At 40.7% G+C, this 17,396-nt stretch overlaps 1 protein-coding gene across 1 annotated transcript; it reads right to left on the bottom strand.

Annotated features, from left to right (window-relative positions):
* Positions 1 to 894: 894 nt before the first annotated feature.
* On the bottom strand, positions 895 to 1,494 carry LOC116262625 (uncharacterized). Its single transcript, XM_031642112.1, has one exon. The coding sequence runs from the start codon at positions 1,492 to 1,494 to the stop codon at positions 895 to 897; it is 600 nt and encodes a 199-aa protein (XP_031497972.1).
* Between the last annotated feature and the right edge of the window lie 15,902 nt (positions 1,495 to 17,396).

The raw sequence follows: 17,396 nt of genomic DNA, 5'->3' as shown, positions 1-17,396 counted from the left end.
CCCAAACTGCCCTGCCCTGTAAACTGTTTAATTAAGTTGGTGGGTTACCCTAACTTGAATTTATGCTTTGAAAATGCGGCTATGCTGCACATCAACTATTACATCACTGCATCCTGATTTACAACATTAGGGACGACGTCCGGTAACCTACTGCCGGCCGGCCGCCTACCGGCGGCTGATCCGCCGGTGTGCCAACTTCACTCGGGGCTATTAGATACTTTCTTCAAAATTGTTTTCTGCAAGATAATTGATCCTGATTAGGAAGGAAGTGATCAGCCCAATCCAAGCCCACCCAAGTTCACGTGCGTCCCCACGCCAGCTGCTGCCCAAGATCACCTAATCCATCACGGGCCTACCTGGTCCTTACTACCGTACCCACTTCAGACCAGACAACCCTGTACGGGATTCAAATCTATATTTTATACATTTTTATATCTAGATATCAAATTAATAAGGTAATATATATATGTACCTTGTTGATTTTGGGATTATAAATATTAAACGCCCGACGTTTAATTCACGATATGATATTTTAAAACTAGGGCGTCAATTATACAACCGTATCCTCGAGAACACGGCAGAGGAATGAGAAATGGCGCGGCCCTGCTCCCCATGGGAACCTTTTTGGACTTTGGAGTGTATGAACAGTAAGAACATGTAGTCACTTCACATGGACACGAACAAAGGACACGCAAGTTGCGATTTCGATACAGTTTTCCACGGTTGAAACATTGTTATAGGAAGGACACGACACGGCCTTGTATTGGAGTACCACAGTGAGGTGTTAACAACAACGGATTAAGTATTCCTCCGCTTCAACGGCCACTTCTGTCACCATCGGTGCCGCCGACGTGACGAGAGAAGAGGAAGAAGACGGCCGGGGGACGTCGCCCGTTAGCGTTCGCGCTCCGAGGTCCGGCGGCCGCTGGAGAGGCTCCACTCGTCGGAGCTGGACGGCGGAGGAGGGTACCCGCCGCTGCACTTGGCCACCGTCCGGACGCTGTCGATGAGGGCCTCGGTGTGGGACTGCTCCGCCAGGATCCCCGCCAGCTGATCCGGGCTGATCACCAGCTTCACCTTCCACACCCCCGACGACGCCTTCTGGCACAGCGGGAACGCCTCCGCCCCCGCCCTCCTCCACCTCCCGAAGAGGACGTTGCTGTCGAACGACATTCTGTACGGCGCCGCGCCGTAGACGGTCGGAGGAGCGGTGTCGGCGGAGGCTGCGGCTTCGTCCTTCGTTCGGTGGTCGAGAGGGAGGAGGTAGTAGAGGTGGCCGCCGACGAGGGTCTCGTTGTGGAGGAGGGGGCCGGGGGACGGGTAGCCTTGGAAGATCCCCTGGCCGGGAAACTCGTTGGTGATGCGCTCGGCGGTGACGGAGGAGTGGAACTCCATGATGCCTCCAGTGGACGTCACCACCCTTACGGCCTGGCCCTGGCCCTGGCCCTGCCCTCCAGCCGTCCCTGGCAACGCCCTCCACACGCAATTCCCCATAGCCTTCTGCGAGAGGTCGGAGAAATTTCAGGTCAATCGACCGTATTCCGGAGTAAGAACAGGAAGAACCACCACCGTCTTCCTTCTGCAGAATCCTTCCAACATGAGAGAGAGAGAGAGGTCAGTGGTAGAGTCAGTAGAGTAGAGCCGCTGAGATAAATAGTAATGATGATTGATGATGGGGCATAATAGCATGCAATGTAAAATGACGAGAGCGCCCGCACTTTCGTCCAATATGGCAAGTTGGAAGGTCCTTGTGAATCCATGACGGTTGTCCGGAACAGAAGATCTGCAGGTGATAGGGCCCGATTCGCGTGTGGGCCCTTCCAAAAGGGGGCCGATATATTAATTATAAAGGACATTTTAAACTTTAAATTTATTTCTTTAACGTCCAAAACATTTATGAGTTCACCGGTTTTTGTTCCCCATTTGTGTACATTTAAGCCAAATTACCTCGAAAACTTAATGGATATAGTAACATGTTGTTACATGTATACAATTCAAATATTACTAAATATTGTTTTCATATATTGTAATACATAATATAAACAATAATAAAACGTTATTGTCGAAACATCTAAACCGAGTTAAACAAGTTGAAGGAGAAAATGGTTACATAGACCTCGGAAAGGGTGAGGGGGAAGACTGCCGGGTTCTAGAAAGTGACAAGGGTGTGGTAGCGTCCGTACCCTCAGTATCCTCTCAGGGTGAGTGCGATCCAATCTGGAGATTGGAAATGCGGGTCTGGATCCTCAAATGAGGAGGTCGGAACTGGGTCCAGAACTCATAGAAGCGGATGAAGATCGCAGGTGGGTTGGACTGGGAAAAGACGAACGATGGTTGGGGCCTTTCACTGGGAAAAGTTAAGTTGCGTTGGAAGGTTGGATTTTTGTTTTGGATCTGAACCACACCGAATCTGATTTAACAGTTTGGATTCGAAAGCGATATCGAATCTATAGGGGTACGACTGCAGTGCAAGGGGTCGAGTCCAGTACATGTGCCGACAAAGGAACGTGAAAATTTACTTTTTTTTTTTATTTTTTGTTGGAATAAAAGCAATTATTTTTGTTTTTTCATATATTAATTTAAAAAAAAAAAACAAAACAAATTAGAGAGGGGCTTTTGCCGCGTGCCCATTGAAACGGGGCGTCGAGTGCAATCTGCTCATCATGTGGTTCCCGTCGTGCCCCTTCTTTGTTCTTTCTCATCTTCCAAAGAAACGAAGGAGCAAGTTTTCAAAAAATGCGTTCCGTTTTTCTTCTTGTTTCACTTTTAGGCGTCGGATTGCTTATCGAAATTGCTAAATAAAGCTCCCACGTCTTTTTTTTCCCCCCTTTTCTTTTGTTGTACTTTTGCTTCAGTCTTGATAATTGTGGGAATCCGAGAGCCCGAAGCTGATGATATTTAGTGTACAAACACTATAAATGATATATGTTGGGATAGGCCCAATTGAGTTGAGTGTGCAATTTTGTGGATGCAAATAATGGGCAGAGCCAGGACTTTTTCTAATGTTTTTCATTAGAAGGGCAGAGCCTAGAATATTAGACAAGCTGAGCTAGGATTTTTGAGCAATAATTTGTCGGATGGTTAAATATTTAAAAAAAGTTTGTTAAAAAGGAACATTATTAAAAATTTATGGTGTGTTTAGCAACAATTCATGGTATTATTTGGCCATCTACGAGCCAGTCGATTTCAATTTTTTCGCTAGATGGAGAAGGTGATCAGATCAGGAGAAAGTCTCTAATTCATCGTGTAGGGAGTAAGCCTAGGGTTCATATGAATCGTTGGCCACTTGACATGTATGGCCAAATAGTGCAGCTACTTGATCTACCATTGTCTGCATCTCATATATAGCAAAGGAACCTCACGTCACGTCGATCGTCGCTATCTGATAAAATGCCCGACTTGTTGTGAGATTAGCTTCATATTAGATGTCTACACCAGATTCCTTAGGTACCCATCCGCTTGCTTTTTTTGCTTGGCTTTCTTTTTCTCTCAATTGTCGTCCATGACGATCTGATTTTCATTGCCAAACTCATCCTTAATCAATACTTGCAATCCCATCATCTTGTTACTTCGATGATGTTATCATTTGCAGAGCTTCGTTAGCAAGCAGGGCAAATTCACTATCATTTAAAGCACCACACCTAAACTTAGACTTTTTTTACTCTTTTTCCTTGCAAAAATGAACCCATACTTTCCCTCTGATTCTGTGAAACTTGCTTTTCGCCTTTTGTTACGGAAACAACGTCACCGAAAGGTTTAGACAACATAAATGGCTGAGTTGAAACTGCGCCTTCGTCTCGACACACTTCAAAGTTTCCTTCTTACAACCACCTGCTCACTGCCACTTGAGGTGACAGCCTGCATACGATTGTTAATCATCGTCTAATCAATTTCATCCAAGAAAGACAGGACTTGTCAACATTAACAGATCCAGATTCATAATAGTCTTGCTGGCCTTCTGTTTCTTCAAGGACAAAATGCAGGTGAGCTTTCATAGTCAAAGAACTTAATTTACGAGGCTGGCTGTCTTGGATCATACCCAAATACAGGCTCCTTTTGCTTATGTTCTGTTGGATGTTCAAAATCTCAACTTCAGGAAACTTACTGTTCTTGTTTCAAGTATTTGTCAAGTTCCAATTCTAGTACCAATTCCGATTGAAGACTGCATATCTGCTGCTCTGTTGCCCATGTAGCTATGTCCATCATTCAATCACGAATCGCTGATGACAACCCAACGTGAAATATTTGCTGAGAAAAGAAAATGACTTTCATCCACTGTCTTTAACCGTAATCGTCCATTTGCTCATGTGCTACTATTGATTTTTGTTTGTTTTTGTTCTTTTCTTCTGTTTAGACCTTATCTGCTTTTCTTCTCTATTTTGTTTCACAAGTAATGGACAAAATACAAACGGGGCTCTTTCTCTTTTTGGTCTGCCCTGCCCATGAGCCCCAAACCGTGACCTCATGCGAACAATGCTCAGAGCCATTCCGCTCACTATTCATCTATCCATTTACAGACATCCTTGCAGACTGCCGACATGGTATATTTACTGCCACCACTGCAACTCATTGAATTCCAGAAGCGCCAACTCTTTCGTCTGAGCAGTAGAGCCATGTGTTGCCCGATCAGGCAGCAGAGCACATCCTGAAAGTTCACATGCTTTCAGGTCTTGTCAATTTTTTCAACAGTTGCAGACGACTGATTTAGACCTGCGCCACTGTATGCTATTGAATTTTACTTGGATCCTCATCTGCAAATGCTTTCATGGAGGGTAGATCTTGGTCCTGTTTGGCTATTACTCGGTGGACCTGGTGCTGTCCTAATGCCAGACAAAAGTTATCGGCTCCGAAAAGGAGGAAAAACATTCATTGTCATTTAGCTGTTCATCTCTACTGTAACAGATGGTAAGTCATGAATGAAATATATAAATTTCAGAAAAACCATCCCCTATCAATTGCAGGTCTCAAAGCCGCTTTGGCAAGCGTTAGATCCGATTTCTGTGAATTGATTAGGTCTAGAGTTCAAGTTTTTCTCTCTGGGGATCCCATAGTGTTGATGTTATAGATTGGGAAATGTCTCAAGATGACACTGAATGGAAATCTTGCCCGCCATGGCACTCTTGGTGGAATTGAGCATCGTTAAAATGTAACATATAAGTAAAACTCCATCAGTTTTATGCGGACAGGACTTGAACCCGTGACCTCAACGTTATGAGCCTTTTCAGCTACCAAGCCAGCAAGTAGCACCGACAATGCCCCTAGCTCACACGTGGCACCATTGTGTAGGCCCACACACTTAGGCAGCCTTTCCTGGGATATAGGATATATATTTGAAACTGTACCCGATCAGAGCCCAAATCCAAACTGATCATATATTTATTTAGCTCAGAATCTGATCAGATGTCAAATCGATATCCAATCCAATTTTATTCGGACATTAAGTTTTTTCTTATATCGGATTTTTGTTAAGCAATCCCGTCGAATATCAAATCCAAATCAAATTTATTAACATTCCAACCTCCAAATGCTCTTGAAAAGATTGTTAGATCCAAGATGGTGTGCGTGGGACCTTGCATTATTTTTTGCCCCATGCTTGAAATGTTTAGAGCAAAGGTTCTAATAACTTCAATATTCTCAATGATGCAAAACCAACTATATATGGAGATCAAGTTCTCTGACAAACTTCCAAGTGGGACAACATACATTTCCCAAACACTAGTTGATTCAAAAGCTGGGATTAGCCTGTTCAGATCCCTACTTAATTGAAGCATCGTTACAAGGTTCCATTAGTTCTGTTCCTTGACCTGAACATGCTCTTGTTACCACTAAAAGAAATGACAAACAAAGAAATACATGGTGGGCCTATGCTTCATTGGCCCATCATGTATTTCCCAAACACTACTTGCTTCAAAAGCTGGGATTAGCTTGTTCAGAGCCCTACTCGTTACAAGGTTCCATTAGTTTGTTCCTTGACCTGAACATGCTCTTGTTACCACTAAAAGAAATGACAAGCTACTTGTACAAACAAAGAAATACATGATGGGCCTAATGGTTCATTGCCACCCATTTGAAAGTTGACACCGTTAAAGCCTGTGAATATTGGACACATATCTGAAGGTTGGCATCATTAACGCTTGTGAACATTGCATCTCAGATGGGGTTGTTGCAATGAACGGAGTGGAGACTTGTAGGCGGCTTGTCTCTGTTTTGGGGTTGTTGCAATGAACTAAGTGTAGACTGGCAAGCGGCTTGTCTCTGTTTTAAATTTTCGACGCATCAACTCTCTGTACTGCAAAAGGAGTGCACTTGTATGCAAGCTAAAGTATAGCAGGGCATCACTTCAAGGGACCAAAAACAGTCATACATCATGAAGTTAAGAGGGGAAGAGGGAAAGCTTCCTGGGCAGTAGGATTTCCCTCCAGCTAACCCAAAAGCTTACGAATATTGATGATCCCTCATAGTTAAAAAGTAACAAGAAAAAAACGAAGGCAATGTTGCATGGTTCGGCACTTTTGCCAATATAAGGAAATTAAATAGTGTTTCATATTGAAACGTTCCTCTAACACAAGCATGTTTATACATATTTTCTCAAACCTAAGTTTAATTTCTATCTTAATTTCCTCTTTGCTGGGGCCAATGCTTTCATTATAGGATGTTGCGTTTAACCTCTCCAATGCTCTCGATGTGGTGTGCTGCACCCAGCTGGAGGGTTGGCCTCCTTTATTACTATGCCACCAACGAAAGAATACAATCAAAACCAACGATTGTATGGAGCTAACAGCAAGAAGGAGAGCAGGTTTCTTGATTCGTTTAGTGAGCAAAGTTAATGCAACTGTAACATTATAAATTTGAAAAGAAAAATAAAGACTAATTACACGGAAATGTAAAAGAAATTACTAAAAGCAACTTATACGTTCCCAAAAAGGAAAAAAAAAAACAATGTAAAAAATAAAGAAAAAGAATCAAGGAACATCAACTCAAAAGGATACCAGATTAAATAAAAAACAGTTTATGATTACACATTGTGAAAAAAGAAACCAGTGTCTCACAAAACAAGCAACAAATTTATGTAAAAGGGAGTTTGACAAGAAGAATATTGTGGATGTGGCGCCCATGCTTACCATGTTCTGTTTCAAGAAAGACAAAGCAGTGACGGGTGGAGTTAGGAAATTTTTTGTCGCAAGGGCTAAACTATAGTTTCAAAATTTTAACAGGGCCGAAATAAAAAATTCAATTTTTTTGTATACATTAAACTAAATTTTTTTAGATTTACATGTAAATTTTAAAAGTTTATAAAATCTGAAGAGGATCTAAGTGTAGAAACAATATTCATAACCACACCGTGTTTCTTGAGTTAAAAAAAAAAACATAGTGTTTTTAGAATATATGCTGTTGATTGATTAAAAAACAAATGTTTTTATTAATATACACCTTGGAGGTATCCACAACCCACATCTTTGAAAAGATTGAGCTTCTCCACATCAAAAGAAACTTCCCTCTTAACTAAGGGTGGGCATCGGGTTGAGCCGCCGCTGAGCCTACCCGGCCCGGGCTTGGGCCGGAAAAAACCTGGCCTGGGTCCGATAGGCCGGCCCGGGTCAGCCCAGCCCGGCCCGTTTAGGTTAAAAAAAATAATTTTTTTTAATAATATATATTTATTATTCATCAATATATTTTATATTTAAAAAATTATTTTATAATAAAAAAATTATTTTTTAATTTTAAATGGACTTGTCCCGGGCCAGGACCCAGGCTATCGGGCAGGGCCTGGGCCGGGCTCACTGGCCCGATGGGTCGGATTGGGCCGGCCCGATGCCCACCCTTACTCTTAACTATCCTGTTAACAAAAGACAAATTTCCTGAGAAACACTCTCATTTGAAGGCCGAATACTATTTGCTCTTAATTGCAAAACTTGTTAGTTATAGTGGATGTTGTTAAATTATTTAGAACATTTTTTTTGGAACGTTCATATATATATATATATATATATATATATATATATATATATATATATATATATATATATATATATCCACCCAGCTTCTCAAAACAGAGGATTTGGGGTCAAAGAGGAGGTGAAGGGGTTTTGACTTCAAAATCCCTCACGGAAATTAAACAAACACGGCCTTGAGGACGCGAAGAAAAATTTAGGACTTAAATATAAAGCAGTTTTTTCCGAAATTATGGAATAGAGAAAATAATCTGGTTTATAAAGGTTCACTAACACGAACAATACCAAAGTCATCTGAAATCGATGCCCTTAGGTCATTCTTCCGTCAACTTTGTTCCAACTTGCCACGAATCAGGCGTAGTCAAAAGATTTAAATAGAATTATATTAGCCCAACCTGTCTAGAGTATGACTGCTTCAAGCAAGTTGCACGTAAGCCAAGGACCAAGATCAATTAAAATGTCAGTGCACACAATTTAATAAATGTTTCTTTACTTCCAAGCACAATAACAGCAACTTCAAAAAAATCACTTTCTCCGAGACGACAGAACTTCAAACCGCACAAGGCACAGGCAATTGTGAAGGGAAACTGTGGCTCAAAGCATAGAACTTTAAAACACATATAGACTCGAGAGGTCCTCATCCTTTGAGACTATTTGAAAAGAGGGTGGCCATGGAGAAGAGTTTGCCTTCAAAGGAAGCATGCAAAGTTTAGATTCACGAATTTATATGGCATACTTTTGCTGGCGTACCTTGGTTCATTATTTGATTTCAAATTTGAATAAAAGTAAAATGATGTCGTTCCATTATACTTTATCCTTGACGTAGTTCATCATTGTTTCTGATGCCAATCTACGGAGAGATAGACCTCCCGAAGCCTTTTGTTAGACAAAAAAAATGACCTTGTACAAAATCTACTGATGCTCCTGGTGTCACTAGCGGAGCTAAAAATTTTGACTGGTGTGGGTACTAATTCAACAAATTTTATAATTTTAAGGGCACTATATATATGAACACTAAAATATATCAAATTAGTAATGTAAAAACAAATAAGCTTTGTGAAGCTGGTGTGGGCAGATGACCACACAAATCACCATGCAGACGATATGAGTGTAAAAAGAAACCATTTACAGTTCAAAACACAACAATTTTCAAGCCCCCAAGTGAGATGGCTAATGTACAACTCGGAATGAGTATCTTGTCCACAATCTGGAATGGAATGTTGCCATCTGCAATGACGATATTCAAAGCTAGATTTCTGATGAGTATGAAAGAAGAGAGAATGAAGTATTTCATCCTACCATCAAATTGTTGGCGTATTTCAACCTACCACCAGATTCAGATTAAGAGCAGAAGCCCCCACCCTTCCCTCAAATGGAGTACTGTCACCATTCATGGTTTGCAAATGGTGAAAAAAAGATAGCTAGGAGCATTAGGTTCTAAGCTTTATGTCAGATCTTAACATCCCAGTGTTAAGAACCTGAACATGTAACCCAATCTGGTAGTTGAGACTCATCCAAAACTTGTCCTAAAAATTTAACAGATTAAGTGGCTTATGTGTGAAACGGTTCCCTTTTTCTAATGAAATCGTAATAAATATATAACGCACACACAGACGCCTAGCTCATTTTTCCTTCCTTAACCTCTATCTATACATGGAGGAGTTAGATTTGAGTTCCTTCTGTAGTAAAAAACAAAAAAAAAAATTGTAGAAAACAGGAAACTAGGCCATCTTGAGTATAAATCACATGAAGCTCCATTAAGTGAATCTTTTCAACGAGGGGAATCTATTGATTTTAACGAGATCGTGTAACAGATACCATAATCTTTTTTTTATATACAACTGTGAAGAGAAGGGCGTCTCTTTTACGATAAAAAGAGCCTCGGTGCTAAACATTTTCAAAGTTACCGAGCACGCTCCTTGGTGGCGTAAACTAGTAAAGAGTAAAGACTTTCTCACCTCAGCTTCCTTATTTAAAGAAGTGGGGTGGGAGAGAGAGAGAGAGAAGCAGCATGTGCCAACTTGTAGCAATCATGTCTAACACTTGCTGCAAATAGCAATCATGTCTAACGCTTGAAAAAGAAGGAAGAGACATCAAGGAAGAAAGAAAACTGAAATTTTATGATGTTAAACTTGGGAATCATCAATGTGCATGTCCAACTTTATGTATAAATTCATTTATGGTATAATTCAAGGAGGGTGTTTGGATGACACCCTCATCTAAACCCAGTTAAGGCAAAGCCATGTTCATGTTTTCTGTTCCTTCAGACGCAAGGACCCGACTGTTCTGTTCATGGCGTCCCGCCAAACAGGAATATCCAGACAACATATCTAAACATTTTGCGACTGTTTGTGAAGCAAATTGAAAACCGCAACGCTTTGTGCAAAAAGCTGCTGGCCCCAACAACATATGTTTGCTCTTTGCAACCTTTAAAATAAACAACAGTAATTAGTTGATATTGAATCTTTGTTCTTTCTGGTTTCACTTTTTTTTTTTTAAATTGAAAAGCACAGCAGGTGGCACCAATATTTTCCCTCCAAAACTGCGACCGCAATGAAAGCCTCCGTGGCTCTTTTAATGTTTTCCTAGTTATGCGTGCATGAAAGTGAATAAAAGGAATGGGAGTAATTATTTATATAGCCTATAGAACCCTTGTTTTCATTTGAAATTGGGCGAGATAAATGAAAGCACGGAGGCATCGAGGGAACACGCCACAAGGGGAAAAATAGAAACTTACCAACTTGACATGCAAAGTTGCAATAAGGGATGACGGCAAATACTAGCTGAATCCTTGTTTTGGGTTGTTTTGCCGATAAAATGGAAACGCCTCATATGATGGTGACAAACTGTTAATTACCAGAAATAGAATGTGGAAGAAAGAAAAAGATACATGAACAAAAAAGAAAATAGTCCGGTCAGAGAATCAAATAAAGGTCAATATAAAAAAAGGTGCACAGGTCTCTCTAAAGCATATATTTATATATGAACTTCAGGTGCAAAAAACTTTCTTAACTATCTCTTACATGTATTTATAGTCAGTCCAATAATGTTCACTTGAACCCTCTCATGGAAATGAGCGGCTCCTTGGCTTGGATCCTATCATCTGGAGCTCCAAAGTGTTCTGGGGACGGATAGCAGGCATCCTGCAGGGGGACCTCTTGGAAGTCGACAGCCCCAAGGTTTGCATTCAGAAGAATGCTCTGGCCCTGAGATTGAGCTGGAAGTGGGTAGGGGTAGAACCCTCTCAACACATTTTTTATGAAAGAAGACTTCGTTTCTACTGTTTCTGCAACATAAATTCTCCAACAGGAACGATTGAATAGGGATGCTTGGGAGCACTCTACTAAGCAACAAAGAGAGTCACAGACTTCTATTGAGAATATGGACATAGCAAAATAAAGAGTTTTGTTTTCCGCCCGAACTGTTTCAAGGGAATTTATGTGAATGGAGCAGCAGATGATTTTATGGAAACATTCATCCTAGACAAACACTCAAAGAATGACCCTCCCCCTGGCAAGGGTAGGAAGACCACGACGCACAATAGAGGGCCGCAGTCGGCATCAGTGAGTGGGTTGAGCAACCTGAACCCTTTTGGAGATGGCAATGAAGTGAATGAGGAGGAGGAGCCCCTCCAAGGTTCCACTTTAAAGCTAGTAGTAATTGCTGTCTAGCAGATGTCTAGAGCAATAGGATGCCAACTTAAACTTACCTATCACGTGTGCTCATCAATGCTCTAGAACAAGCTTTCTCCCCAAAAGAAAGGAAAGACATCACTGCAATGCATCTCCTACCTTAAACAGCAGCGGAGTCTAGGCAGCAAAAAATGACAACTCAATGAGAAACTATTCAATGTTCTAATTGACCCAGGAGGGGACAACCCTCAGTCCAATGTTTTAAAACGCGTATCATAAGGCGTATCGGTCGGGTTTTAAGATACGCCGTATCGTAACGTATCGTAACTGTATCGTACATTAAAAAAAATAATAATAAATCAGAAAAAATAAAAAAAATTCAGAAAATTCATAAAAAAATCAGAAAAAAATAATAATAAATTCTTCATAAAAAACATGTTTTGGATAATGATAGACTTATTATTGCTAAATGCTATAAACTTACGTGTTCACGATTCATCATTCATACTTCATAGACATCAAAATTCATAACAATATCATTCAATTTCAATCAACAAAGCATAAGCCATAAAGTGATAAAACATTCAAGTGTTCAACAACCATAGATTCATAACTCTTAAGTCGTTAATGATATAATGATTCATCATTCATAATCTTCATCATCTTCATCTTCTTCTTCATCTTCATCATCAATAATTGGAAGATCCTCACCAACATATTCAGCACCAGCAGTAGCGCTAGCAAACTCTCATTCATCAACAAAGCCTTCTGTTGCTTCAGCTTCAAGGTTGAAGCATTCAAGTTCTTCATCATCAAACATTGTAGTCGGTTCTTCTTCAATCCATGGCTCCAGATCGTCAAAGTTTTCCAAGCTGATAGGATCGAACTGAGATGTGTGCTTCCTTGCTGATGTTTTTTGTAATTCTCTACGTTACATAAGAGAAAACTTAATATATAATTTCATATAGATATATTGTACAAAAAATGTAAACATTAATTCATATTACCTTTGTTTCAACCTCATATTATATCGAACAAAAGCAAGGTCATTCAACCTTTTATGTTGGAGCCTATTCCTTTTTTTGCTATGGATATGTTGGAACACACTCCAGTTCCTTTCGCATCCACTAGCACTGCATGTCTGGCTGAAGACTTTGATTGCAAAACGTGCTAGGTTTGGACAATCAAACTCATACCTATTCCACCACAAATCTAAACAAAAATATAACGTTATAACAAATCAATGTGAAAGTTCTAAAAGAACCAAATGTAAAAAATGCAAAGTAAATTAAACATGTCTATGTATTTACCTAGACGCATGGTTGTCTTGGCTCGAACGGCGACAGGTTGTCCCATGGCCCGATAACAAGTATCATATAGATTCAACTCATTGCTGACGGCATCTTGTTCTCTAGAATCTGCCACTAACAATTTCATACAATTCAACAAACCACTTAAGACTTCTCTGTCCTTCTTAAATATAGGAGAAAATCTATTTGCAGGATTTAGATAATAAGCTGCTGCATGAAGAGGTTGATGAAGATGTACAGTCTACCTTTTATCTATCATCTTTCATATGGGCATATATAACTTTTTCTTTCCTTTTAAGTTGTCTCGAATTGCCTCTTTTGCTTTATCCACGGCCTCATATAAGTACCCTATGGAAGGCCTATCCTCGTTGTCAACTAACCTGAGGACTTTCACTAATGGAACACAAACTTTCAATAGCTTCACACATTATTCTTAAAATTCGTTATTAAATATGATATCCACAACTAAAGAAGCATTTCTTTTATGAGCATGTGGATATGCAGTTCATTCTTCACTAGCGAACATCTCTCTCAAAGGAGTTCTTTGTTTCACCACACTCTGTACAGTCAATACATTTGTGGCAAATCTAGTTTGTGCAAGTCGTATCAATTCAACTCCTTTTATAAACTTTCTCATCAAACTCAATACATATGCATGATTATAGATAAACTTTGTTACCTCTTGACATTGGTCAATGGCTGATTTCATATCATGCATCTCATTAAGATCTTGAAGCATAAGATTAACACAATGAGTGGCACATGGACTCCAAAAGAATGTTCAATACTTTTGAAATAACAAATCTCCTACAGCTCTATAATTTGCAGTATTATCTGTAATAAACTGTAAAATGTTTGTAGGTTTAACTTATTATACGACATTGTCAAAAACATTGAACAAAATCTCAGTAGTCTTAGGAACATCAAACAAGTCAAGAGATTTCAAGAACATTGTACATTTTGAGCAATAAACAAGAAAATTTACATTAGTTCTTGACCTTGTATCAGTCCATCCATCTGACATAATGGAGCAACCTGTTTCTTTCCAAGATAATTTCAATTGATCGCAATGTTTAGACACTTCTTTCGCCGTATCTTGAAGAATTTTAACCCTCAACTAATGATATGGTGGCATTTTGAATCAAGGACTTATAGAAGTAATTGCATCTTCAATTGCTTGGAATTGAAAAGAATTAGCTGCATTAAACATGCATCACAAAATCATTTCCCTACCACCTTTTGTGTTTGATATAACATATCTTTAGATGTCATAGCAGCACGAATCTGCGGCTGACCACCTGGGCTAGTATATGAAGGGAAAAAGCTCTTAATAGAGCCAACACTAGACTTACCAGTAGGAACTCTACCACTAGATGGTCGCATACCACGCCTGGCCCTATCTATTGTGCCTCTTCTCTTCCGTCCCGTTACGCCAAATCGACCCCTTAATCTTCGATTTCATGATGAAAATCAACTTTTTGATGGTAAAAATGGATGATCGCCCTCCCTGACGGCAGTATCCAAGCTTGAGAAATGAAGAACGAAGGTTTTTTTTAAAAAAGAAGCCGAATAAGTAGGTCTCGAGCGGGTTTCCGCGAAATCAGCCTGTATCGTACGATACGGGGTGTATCACCCCATATCGTATGATATGGGCCCTGTATCGCATGATACGTGCGATAATGGAACGATACACCCCCTATTTACGATACGGGGGTTGTATCGTACCGTTTTTTTAAAACGATACGGGGTCGTATCGTACGATATGGGATCATACGATACGAGGTCGTATCATACGATACGTACAACACTGCCTCAATCCACCACTGCGACCGTCCTTGATGAAGTGGCTCGCAAGGAACATATGTGTCTTCATTAGAATGGCTACTTTCATGGAGATCCAATTTCTTCTAAGTGAGTAGAATCCCAATTGCTTTGTCATTTTAGAGTCAATGTTTTCGCATGATGGTTTTAGCTCATGGTGCAGGAGAAACAACAGATTTACCCTGGTATCCAAGCTTAGAATCAAATTAGAACTAGATTTTTATTAGATGTTATTTTATGTTGAAGAAAACTCTCCATCCGCTTCCATTTTCGAAGCCTATGGTATATACCCTTGTGTAGACTTACATCGACCCCCTATTGGGGATTTCAATGCCCTTGTGAAACAAAAGGATAAAACGGCTTGTGCCCCAAACTGAATTTTGTGTCACCTTTCTTTGCATATTCATTGAGGACAGTGGGCTTAAAGTGATGGATTATTAATGAAAGTCTTTTATCTTATCAAAACAAGAAGGCAAGAGACAACCTAATCTTATACAGACACGATGGGTGCTTGGTGAACCAAGCTTTTTAATGCTTGTATAGAACTAGCCGTTGTCTCATGGTTCTCCTAAATCTGTTTCAAACCATTGTATCATGGTCTTCTTAGTGAGAGTTGTTATCACATCTCTCTGCCAGAAACATAGGAATGGATATAGAAGGTTGGTGGAGGGGAAATCAGGTCCGAGCCAGACCAAGGATGTTGATGATTAGGTTCATCAACAAATTGGAAGCTATTATGAGGATTTTGGCATGGTAGAACAGAACCTCACTTAAGGATGTTTCCATTAGGACCCGCAACATCATATAGGAGCTAAATAAGCTTCATATCAAACTCAAGCAGGGCGGCTAAGGGGTTGCAGAAGGCACTAAGGCAAGGGCTAATTGGATAAGCGAAAGTGATAGAAAGACTGGTCACTAGCAACATTAGTGTGGAGCAAGAGAGCTATAAACCTCATTCACTGCCTAGAGAACGACGGTACGACTTGATATAAAAACCATTTGTGATAATTTTTGTCGAGCCAATAAAATGGAAATTCATAGCAAAATTTGGAACAAGAAGTCCCTTAAGTACAAGAATAAACCGCAAAATCAGAAATAAAAGACGAATATACAAGACAATGGCATAGTAAAACGAAAATAAAAATATGTGGACAGAGATATGATAGATGGCGCAACACAGTCACCCAGCTGCAGACGGAGGACGGCATCGTAGCCGAACAGCAAAATGGACACCCCCCTGCACCAGATGAGCCACAGCATTCGGCGATGAGAAGGTACCCCGGAAGACCCTGTTGTTGCATTCCTCCCAAATGCGCCACCAAGAGGAAATGAGCCACAAACTCCAGACTCACCCTCAGGAAGCAGACAAGTGGGGGAATGAGAAAAGAGGAAAAGAAGGCGAATGGAAGGTGGGTCCGAAAGGCTGCTAACAAGAAAAGACCATGCAGAGGCAAGAACACTAACGAAGAAATGGCAAGTAGTAAAAGATGGACCCGAGACTCAACCGCGGCGAGACAGAGGGGACACTAATTAGGTAAACTGATGCCAAAGCGTTGTAAGTGGTCAAAAGTGTTGATGTGGCCAACAAGAAGAAGCTAGACAAAAGCAATGACACGAGGAGAAGAACCTAAGGACCAAAGGGACATGGGTTGGAGCGACGCAACAGAATAACCAAATGAGGCCGGGTAGCAAGAAGAAAAAGTGAATCCTTGAAAAGGTGAAAGAAGCCAAGATGTGGGTACAAAAGAATGGAGGTCAGCAAGTAAGAGGGAGAGGTGTGAGAAATGAAACTATTCGAAACACTAGGAGAATACAGGTCAAATTTGGAACAAATGAATATGGGGATAGGAGAATGCTCAGTTGTCAGCCGTCACCACCAAAAACACATGAATGACTCACATGCCCGACTAAGGTTGGTAACCGCAGCACCCCCCAGAAGACGCGGAAGGGCAACCATATCTCAACACGCAAGGCAATCCGAAGGTCGATCACCATCCCAGATAAATTTACGAATAATCATATCAAATCTTCTCAAAACAGCCACAGGAGGTCGAAAGACATCCATAGCATGGAGGGAGACCGACGAAAGACAATGTTTAGTAAGAATAATACGACTAGGGAGAGAAAGCAGCTTTTCCTGCCAACACTGAAGGTGATTCACAAGCTTCTGCTCCACTCCATTCCAAAAAGAGGGAGCAGGAGGCGCAAGTGTAATCTGAAGACTTAAGTAGTGCATGGGCAGGCCAGTAGCCTTACACCCAAAGCAGGATTCTGCAAAAAGCACCGTGGTTGGATCCATGTGAATGAGAGAAATGTGGCATTTAGAAGAATTAATAGAAAGGCCCGAGATGAACTCAAAAACCTGAAGGATGAGACAAGTTCTCACAATCTGTTGGCGGGAAGCAGTGTCAAATAGGAGAAAGTCGTCAGCATATTGAAGGCCTATAAGTGGGGGAGTGAATGTGACATGAGGAAGCCAACGACCGCAGCATGATGAAATAACGCAGAAAAGCACTCGGCAACTAAGTTCAAAAGCAAAGGCGATAACGGACAACCCTGACGAAGGCCGCGACTAAGAAAGAAGAAATCGCCACACATCCCATTGAATGAGACCGCAAGCTGGGCCCCAGTGACAAGCGAAAGGATCCACTACCGAAACGATGGACCAAAAGCAAGGCGGG

The sequence above is a fragment of the Nymphaea colorata genome, chromosome 10, assembly GCF_008831285.2.
Source record: "Nymphaea colorata isolate Beijing-Zhang1983 chromosome 10, ASM883128v2, whole genome shotgun sequence".
NCBI lineage: Eukaryota > Viridiplantae > Streptophyta > Magnoliopsida > Nymphaeales > Nymphaeaceae > Nymphaea > Nymphaea colorata.
The sequence above is the reverse complement of the archived record's forward strand: the minus strand, read 5'-3'. Positions and strand labels throughout refer to the sequence as shown.

Coding starts and splice junctions, on each gene's coding strand:
- LOC116262625 (XM_031642112.1), bottom strand. CDS start 1,494: ATGGGGAATTGCGTGTGGAGGGCGTTGCCAGGGACGGCTGGAGGGCAG.